Source organism: Centruroides sculpturatus, unplaced genomic scaffold (genome assembly GCF_000671375.1).
Source record: "Centruroides sculpturatus isolate CEXI.00-Female unplaced genomic scaffold, Cexi_2.0 scaffold1762, whole genome shotgun sequence".
In the NCBI taxonomy this organism is placed as follows: Eukaryota; Metazoa; Arthropoda; class Arachnida; order Scorpiones; family Buthidae; genus Centruroides; species Centruroides sculpturatus.
Genome location: NW_019385897.1, coordinates 98,922 through 109,247, shown reverse-complemented (window position 1 = coordinate 109,247; position 10,326 = coordinate 98,922). Strand labels below are relative to the sequence as shown.

The 10,326-nt window shown below is 32.4% G+C and overlaps 1 protein-coding gene across 1 annotated transcript; it reads left to right on the top strand.

Moving 5' to 3' along the window:
- The first annotated feature begins 2,402 nt into the window (after positions 1-2,402).
- LOC111612463 (60S ribosomal protein L22-like) lies at positions 2,403-10,108 on the top strand. The gene is made up of 4 exons (XM_023353675.1): positions 2,403-2,558; positions 5,600-5,731; positions 9,694-9,815; positions 9,905-10,108. Exons 1-4 carry the CDS (start codon positions 2,550-2,552, stop codon positions 10,050-10,052), a joined length of 411 nt encoding a protein of 136 aa, XP_023209443.1. The 5' UTR covers positions 2,403-2,549; the 3' UTR covers positions 10,053-10,108.
- Positions 10,109-10,326: the final 218 nt, after the last annotated feature.

Genomic DNA, 10,326 nt, shown 5'->3' with positions numbered 1-10,326 from the left:
AAGCGGTCTTCGTTCCCTGACACTGGGAGTTCGGTCATGTTTTCGCGCCTCGCTTGGACAAGCTGGCCACGTTTGAGTTTTCTCCACGTCTGTAACGCCTAAATAGGGGCCAGTTTCCCTTAAGAAAACCTCCCGAAGGCATCCCTCCTAGGCAGATCGTCCAAGTGTTGCGTTGCCATAATTAAACAAACAAACACAAAGATAGCCCGCCCTCAGGAGTTTAGTTTTTGATTTTTTAAGCTTTTTGCGCTCCCAGGAAATGCATTAAACCACAGTAACTTCCCTGTATCACGTTTAAGCATTTATAGCGCAGAAAACGGTAAAAAAAATTCTTCTTGTATTTAGATGGAGAAAACGAGAACGTTTATTTGATTAGGAAGGAACGGATACGCGTACAAATAATAACACAGTTCCATACGAACTATTGTTTTTAGCACTAATATGTCCAAGAATAATCTATACTTTTTGAAGAGCAAAGTGCCATTTTTGGTTGCCTTCAAAACTAATGATGTAACGAATATTCGGTTACTATTCGGCCTATTTTTCGCTATTTGGCCGAATACCGAATACCTAAAAACAGGAGTAAGAAATAACAAAAACACAGTAAATTAATAATTTTGGTATTTAGATTTAATGTTATCGGGTTAGTGTTATTTGTTCACATTTATTTATAACTTATAACATGCACAAAATAAAAAAGAACATAATATTAGTCACTTGTATTCATAATTTATAATTACAAAGATCAGCACACGTACACACCTATTCGTTCGAGAATCGTCGCACATCCGTGGGTCTGACCCTGCCTATTCTTCTTTTTAAGCGCTCGTCTTTGCTCTTCCCTTTCTCTTTCCTCTATCGCTCTAATCCATGTATGCCTGTGCATACATCATAATACGCGCTCACGATACTTTTGATTCGTCACTTTTCCCTCGTAGATTTCCCATTTTACAATTGCATGACCCATAGCCTGGTGATAACGGAGAAAAGAGACAGATAGGACGTTGGTCTAAGTCACAGTTATGATTTCACAGATTCGAAACAGCTCGGTAGCCCGAACGAATCCAGGCTTTCGCTCGTGCACGCTAAGTGACTTTCATTACAAGCATTTAGCTTTTCGAAGTCTATGACAACAATTATTTGGCATTCACGGCCACGAATTTCGCGCTAATAAGCTGCCTCGACTTGTTCCATTATGTTATCAAAACAATTTCATATTTATTTTCACATTTTCACTTCGCGGTCCTTCTCTGTTCTTCTTCCGTTATTTGCACGTGTAGGTCATTCCATTGTTATCCAGATTTGATATCATCACTTATCACACTGCCATGACGCTCTTGTCTGAACTGTCAAGAATTAACGCGATTGGCGAAGCGTAGTGACAGTGGGCCAATAGAGAGCGGGGTCCTTGCCATAATGCGGTTTGCGCGCCAATTTTCGTACGTGCGTTAATCGAGCCGAATAGTTTGGCCGAATATTCGGCTATTCGGCCACGTTCCTGGCCGAATACCGAATATTCGGCCAGAGGCCGAATATACTATTCGTTGCAACACTATTCAAAACATTTCTATATTAAAGACAAGGACGACCTTATGAATCATTTATGCATTTAGATTTAGCTGTGATCAATGAATATAATCGGGATATAAAGGTGACGATTTATACAAAATTCAAATATTTCGTGTCTATGCTGCATTCATATAACTCATGAGACTCTACTACAATGTTCGAATACGCTGTGCGAACTGCAGGTTCCTTTCTGAATCTATTGTCCATACAACACAAATATGAGAAAAATTAGATTTCTACAACGTAGTTAAGGGTTTGGCACTGGCTCCGTTAAGGGGTCAGCCTACCTCTCTGGAAGTCCTGGGTTCGAATTCGGGAAGGTTGAAAAATCCCAGAAGTTTTTCGGGGTGTTCAATCGGATATGTCAATGCTCGCCCCTCACGCATACAGTATTATATTTTTGATCGAACTCACAATGTGTGTGATTTAGAAAACCCTCTTAATGCCCACAGAGCTGAAAGAGTCATAAATGAAAAAGACAAAAAGAGAGAGAGATGCAGTATATACATTAGAGTCCAGATTCGATTTCCATTCGGTATGAATGTTTTCCTTTATTTTTCTAGATATTACGAGTTTTTGTGGAAATTAAAATATTATTTATGCATCTGAAAAGAGTTTTATTTTTTAAAAATAAGAAGGAGACTTTCTTATGTCATATTTTCGTGTTATTTCTAGGAAGATTAAAAATACGTTCTAAATCATTATATCAGTAAATAATTATTTCTTGTAATATCATATTTTGAATTTAAATGCTGAAAATATGCAAAGTATTTTAAAATAATATACAATATAATTATATTTTAACATAAATCATACTCTCGCTTCTTTCATAATACATACTCTCGCTTCTTTCATTGCCACGCGATTTAGTACTCCTAGCTGGCAACACTGTCAGATTGGACCAATTGCTGTCTAGTTTTATTATTCTCTAAATCGGCCATTTTCCCGTGTAGTTGCCAGTGAGGTGTTAATTATCGAAAATGGTTGTTGTAAGTATTATTATTTTTGTAAATTTTTCTTTTTATAAAGTGACCAAATGCTATTTCTAACGTATATATTATAAATGAGTTCTTGAAGTAAGCGATTAATGATATTTTCTAACACCGCATTGGAATGTTACCACGTGGATAGGGTTAGCGGAGTGAGGAAAGTTTTCGAATAAAATAAGAAAAATCCCGTTATGTAAATTTGTGAATAAACGTAATTTTTTGGATGATTTTAATGGAAGAAATTAATAAATAACAATTATAAATTCCTTTCAGGTGATTTATATATGTACACATGGAACTATGAAGGACCTAAATGTACAAAAGCAGCTCTGAATGTGGCGGAGGGGGTAAGATGTGAACTCTGAATGAGGCTGAGGGGGTAAGATGTGAACTCTGAATGAGGGGTTCCCACCTCCTGTACAAGCAAAACAAAACCATAACTGTATATGAGACCCTTTAAGGTCCCAACGGTGTCATTCACATATGCAATTGTACCCTTATTCGAGCTGTATACCGTGGATTGTTTTACTTTTATTGACTTGGTCTACGGCATTGATAAGGGTTCGACTGTCTTCGTTCGGAGCTGCGTTTATACAAAATTATGCCGATGTTTAGGTTCTGTTTCTTTTTTATTCGTAATTAATTTTCACTCGTTCTGTATATTTTACTTTCACGAGAATCGAACCGTGCACATTAGTCATTATCTTGATATTAATGAAATGATTGCATTTGAATTGGTATTGTGTTTATTTATTTATTGATTATTTTTGTTTTAATGTGTAGGCTGATTAAGTTGCATTATTTATATCTTGATCAGTTGATATAAAGGAACGGAGCTTTGTACGATGTGCAGATTTTGTAAATCTTGTTTTCTATCTCAACGCACTTGCACGGAAAATGTGTCGTCGTCGTCCTTTCCGAATACTTGGGCCAAATGGCTTGTTGAATTTTACAAATGCTGCTTTCAGATACTCTGGAAATATTAAAATATATTTTCAAAAATATTTCGAATTGTTTTAAGATATATCAGGCACAAATTATAAATATTAGAATAAATAAAACTTTAAATAGCGTGAAATTCTCTTTCTGTCCATTCTTTTATCATAGTCGTCACCTTTTTCTGTATGTTGCAATTGTATGATTGAAAAAATTTTAAGGTTCTGTCTTATTTTGCTGTTTGGTATCTTATATTTGAGTTTATTGCTAGCTATTTAATGGAAGAATCTCATTTTTGCATGCTTCATTTTGCACGGTATCTGCTTTTGTAAAGTGGATAGTTTCAAGATTCTGAAATTTAAAAATTTGTAATAAGCTTTACATCAATAACAGTTAATGATGATGGAATAGTTGTTTTCTTGAAAGTACAGTGAAATCCCAATTTAATGGACAAAATTTCTGGTCTCTATGTCATGTGTGAAAATATAGACTTCATGAAGATTTTACTTGTTTTAAATTAATTACTTTCATTTTTATTTTGTTCTAATGTTTTTCCCCCATCTTATCTTTTTAGCTCATGTTTTTTTATTATTATTCTTGGGGATGGAAATCTTTAGTCTCAATCAGACTTTTCCTAATGTAACTAAAGTAAATTAATTAACACCCTGTTAATTTTAAAATGCTTTTTGTGTGCAATTAAATTTACAGGATTTTTTTTTCAAATTCAAGAATTGCTGCTCATAAAATGTATTCAGTGAGCACATAAGCAAGAATACGTGTGGAAAACTTTTTGTTGAAATTAAACTTCTCGTACCTACTTAATTTTGATTATACGAATTTTAAAGCATATCCAGAAAACTTGTTTTATTACGTAACGAACTTTCAGCTTTAGTTGACACCCTCGCCCAAATTAGTCCTCAGTTTTACCATAAAGTAAATTTGCATATTTTACAACGTGGAAGGTTTACAAGAAATGTAAATGTTTTGCTGCCTACTCTAAATTTTTCTTTGAGATAATTCAATATTTGTTGTTCAAATTAGAGATGACGGATGTTGAATGTTGTCTGTAATAAATATCTAATGATTGATATGTATCATTATTCTATGTAATAAATTCTGAATTGTCATTTTCTAGTATGCTTGTACATCATTCAAACATGAATATTACGGTTAACAAAAGACTGAAACACTGTCACTTGTATGTCGATTGATTGCAGGAGACATGTCACTGTTTTATTATCATCAGTATACAGAAAACTTCCATTTACTAACACTCTGATTTTAATGCCATTGTGGTTAATATATATTTAATCTTAAAACAGTTTATCATATGATAAATTAATAATAATGGCACACACAACCTACCCAATACATGTTAATAAATGAATGATAAAGCCAGTTTCTCAAAATTAATTAGCTGTATTGTAGCCTGATGAATCTGGTTCTGGTGTTTGTTTGTTAACAATAATTAATTAATTCCATTTGCATGGATAAGTGAGGATTACTTTGATCATAGAAAATAAATGAATAAGTAATTGTGGTGTTAAATCTGACATCAGCCGGTGAAATTTTCTCCCATTTGCATCACAAGTGCACATGCATTTGAACTGCCTTGTACACCATAAAAAAGTTTGGTTCCTCATAAATATGGCCTTCTGGTGTTTTATAACTACTGCCGTGGGCATTGCAAATATCCATGGATATGGTTACAGTACAAATTTATTACCTGGACCTAAGAAAGCCTTTTTTTTTTCAAGCCCATTGTAGGTTTGACCAGCTGGCGAGGGATGGAGCCCAACTAATAAGGGACAGACCATCCAAAAAATTCCTGGGGTTTCTTAACCTTCCAGATTCACTCCCGAGTGCCCCAGAGTGGTAGGTCTTAACTGCCTCTGACATTTGGATGGCAATATTGTTCTTGTAAAAATTGTAAATGTATATCATTTCTAGATAACAAAGATTAAAAATCTGTGATCTTTCAAACAAATAATTATACAGTTTGATAAACCTTTATCTTTTACAATTAATAAGACTGTTAATTAATTGCAGGATTGTTTATTAAAAATAAGTCAACAGGCTATTCATTACTGTAACTGTACTTTTAGGAACATCTTACCAAAAGGAAAGCCGTAAAACCCGGCCAGAAAGGCAAGGGTAAAAAGAAGAAAACCCAATTGAAATTCACCATAGATTGCAGTCATCCTGTCGAAGATGGTATTATGAATGCGGGTGACTTCGTAAGTTTTACGATTTCCTCTGTTGTAGTTTAGAAAGATTGTGTGCAATAGGTTAAGTACAGATCCGTTACTGTTTTTCTGGCATCCTCGGTTCCATAGTGTTGCCAACAGAAGTCACATAATAATAATGCAACAGCACATCCCAGACTTCTAATTATATGCTTTTGTGTTATAAACTTAAATTAAGTGTGTTAAATGTAAACTGTTATTTACACTCATACTACCGAAGTTCGTATTTTTTTTAGCATTCTTATAGTCTGGGGCTTCTAAAAGATTTTATTAAGATGAACTAAAAATCACACAGAATACAGGGATCACCGATAACTGCAATACAGACGATTTAAGTGAATTCGTGCTACATACATTACCACCAGTATCCACTCACTGTACAGATCTTGTGGGAATTTGATTTGTCTTGTAATTCTGCCTAGATTAAGAGGTGCTAGAAAAATGGTAGTAAACTTGTATTGAAATAGTTTTTAAAAATTAACGATAGTTTATTAATTTTTTTAAAATATGCATCTTCCACTTAATGTCGGTAATCAGATTTTGAAAATGAGAGGTTTGGTAGGAAAATGTTTATTGGGAGTTTATTTTATATGGAAAAAATATGATGCATTACAATATCATCCAAAACTTTCAAGTGATTTCCAAAAAAACAATTAAAATAAAGTAAATATACTATATACTATATATATGCAAAAACTATAGAGTTTGTGCACGAATCAACCTAAGAGTTGTCTCTTAGGTTGATTCGTGTTTGCATCTTTAAGGTTTGATAGAATTGTTTATAAATGTGCACACACACAGTTTCTTGGGCTCGACTTTGTCTTGGAAAGGTGTTGTGTGCATGTTGTTAAATATAACAGTATTATTTTCTTCTGTTAAATATTAAGTTCTTAATTACAAATTAACAAAAAAAGAGACATGTTGTCCTATCAGTCTCCCCTACATCACACTAAAATGAATCAACCTAACGGATAACTCTAGTTGCACTGATTGTACATACATGTAACAAACTATCATCTTGGGAAGTAAAATACTTGAAAGATTGCTTTCTGATCATGAAAAAATATGATGGTTAATAGTTTTGTATATAGTGACACAAACCATCTGCATGTTGTGTATGTTTACAACATGACAAATAACACAAAGCAATAGAGAAATTTATTGGGGTGAAAACAAAGAAAAATTTATAATAAAAAACAGGAAGTAAATTGAAATACATTGTTAAAAATATCTCTGACACTTGTATAAATTGTAGAATTGATTGTTTACTTTTACTGGTGTCAAGAAAGCGTGTTTGAGATTTCTTCTATAGTAGGTGTTGGTATGGTATGTGATGATGTCTCTTCAAGCTTGAGCGATATCAAAGCTGTACATTTCCTTTGCTGACACGCAGTCATTTACGCAAATATAAATTTTTACTCTTTAAATGCTGTTAGGTGTTTTCAAACTTAAATACTATATTATTTTACTGGGATTTGGAGTATAAGCAATTCTCTTACTACTGTCTTAATTCATAAACCAAAAATTTTGGTATAATATTCTGTTCCAAATTTCAATTGTCTGGACTCAGTAACTGAATTAACTATGCAAATATTTTTAACATTATTTATTCACACTATAGTATATATTCATTTCAAATCACTATATTTTAGTGATTCCTCTTCAGTATAACATTGTAAAAATTGATACAATACTTTTTTAGAAAATCTAGCAATGAGTTGCATAACTTTCCCAGCCATGAGATTTTATTTTATATGTTTAATGTTATATAAACATTTTAAACAATGCCTCATGGAACAGTACTTCAGGAGCAAGAAATATGTAAAATTTATTATTTGAGTGATTCAGGCAAGTCTCTGAGGTAAATCGCTGCAGCTGTAAATAGATCTATGAATGCTATTAGAAATGTTTTGAAAGGTAAAAATTATGGGCAAGAAAGGAAGTCAGGATGGCCTAAATGTTTAACGTTCAGGAATGAGAGATGAGTTTTGAAGCTTATAACTAATAAAAACATGTCAACAAGGCAAGCTGCTGCTGAATTACCAGTAGATGTATCTCATGTGATTGTTTGGAGAACTTTAAAAAACAGTGACAACGTAAAATATTTTAAAATGTAGTTGAAACCACCTTTAACTGCCAAAAATAAATCAATGTGTTTAAATTGGGCTAAAGACAAGATGGGATGAACTGAAAAATGGCAAGAAATAATGTTTAGTGATGAGAAGAAGTTTAATTTAGATGGCCCTGATAGGCTTTCATATTATTGGCATGATATAAAAAGAGAAAGCAGAGTTAAAATAAGCCAGCAACGAGGTGGTGAGTTTGTAATGATTTGCTGTGGTTTTGGATGGGGGAGTTAAAACTGATTTAGTATTTGTTGACAAAAATATGAACTCGGAAAAGTACCAAGAATTATTGTATAATAATATGATTACATTTGGTGCATTAATTGGAGGTCATAAATGGAAGTTTCAACAAGATAATGCTTTCATTCATGCCTCAATGTCAACAAAAATTGGTTTAAAAAAGAAAATATTGATGTAATCGACTGGCCTTCAAGTAGTCCAGATTTAAATCCCATTGAAAATTTATGGGGGATTTTACAGTCATTGTTTATACAAAAAGGGAAACAATATGAATCTGTAAATCAATTAAAAATTGCAATAATGGATGCGTGGGATGAAATTAAGGATGAACAATTAAAAAAATTAATAAACTCCATGCCTAACAGAATTTTTCAAGTAATTGTAGCCAAAGGGGGGTGAAACCACACACTAAAAGTGTTTAAAATATATTTAAAAATTAAGTGTACCTATACTTTTGTAACGCATCAAAAAATGAATATTTGTGAAAAATAAATTTATGATGCTTTACTAAATGTAAAAAAACCTGATAAAATAGTTAAAATAACAATAAAAAATAATTAGTAATATTTCCAGTAATAATTTCAAAATAAATTTAAAAAAAAAAACAAAATTTGTGGTGTTCCTATACTTTTGTAATATATATTAAATTAAAAATATGATTGAAAATTGCAGCCTAGCATTGCAATGATGTCACAATAAATAATTGCTCATTTGGATTCGGGAGGTCTCAAAACATGGAGATTTGCAAAAACAACTCGGAGGGTCAAACTTGATACGATTCCAATACTTTCCCTTGTTATGTATCATAACAGCTGGAAAAGTAAAACAGATACAAATACAATTAGGGTTACTACATGGTAGAACATGACGCTTACTAATATTTATGTAGCAGACATAGCTATCCAGTATTATCTGAATGTCTTGACAATTAAACACTGGTAAAAAACTTGGGTTAATTGTCAAGGCATTCGGATACTATTGGATAGCTATGTCCGCTACATAAATACTTGTAAGCATCGTGTTTTACTATGTAATAACTTGAATTGTACTTGTATCTGTTTGTTTTTTAAAAAGTATTGTATCAATTTTTTAGATGTTGTACTGAAGAGGAATCACTAAAATATGGTGATTTGAAATACATATATACTACAATGTGAATAAATAATGCTACAAATACTTGCATAGTTAATTTAGTTACTGTAAATCCTGACAGTTGAAATTTGGAACAGAATATTTATCAACATTTTTGGCTTACGAATGAAGAAAGAAGTAAAAGAATTAAATACTATAGGAGTCCTTCTGGATTTAACACAGTAAATTTACACCCCTTACTATTTGAATGTCTGGAAAGAATGTTGATTACTGTATTGTAGTGGGTGGAATTTTTATACAATTTATCCTTTGAGAAAGAAAAATTATGCATTTTTATCTTCCAAATATCATTGAATGGTCTTTGGAAGCTATTAGAAGATTGGATAGCTTACAGATATGTATCTGTAAGCTGTGTAATGCTCTTGTTGACTATCACTTTTAAACACAAAGTTTATTTGCTGTTCGATTTATTAATTTATAATTATTTTTGTTTAGGAAAAGTTTTTACAAGAAAGAATAAAAGTGAATGGCAAGACAAACAATTTAGGAAACGCCGTATCGATTGAAAGGAACAAATCTAAGGTTATAGTCACGGCTGATATTCCAGTCTCTAAAAGGTTTTTATCGTATAATAATAATAATAATACAATTTTAAATTCATTTTAAAATTATTACTAAGATTTTTCCTCTTCCTGTTTTTATTTAGATATTTGAAATATTTGACTAAAAAATATTTGAAGAAAAACAATTTGAGAGATTGGCTACGTGTGGTCGCAAGCACAAAAGATACTTACGAATTACGATACTTCCAGATCAATAACGAAGATGAAGAAGAGGAGGAAGATAATGACTAATTCGTATACAATGTATATATATTGCATTGTTGATAAAATAAAATTAAAATAATTGACATCTTGGTTTTTCTCCTGTTTCATTGGTCAGAATGGATTTTAAATACAGTGAAAACTGCTTAGGTGACCACCTGCATTCGACGGGAACCTGTCAAAACGGGCAAAAGTTTCTGGCACGGAATAGTTTACCCATAGAGTCCTTTGTATAAGTTATCTGTATTAAACGATCACCTGTGTAACGTGACCGCGGGCATCGATTTTTGGTCCGAAACAACAT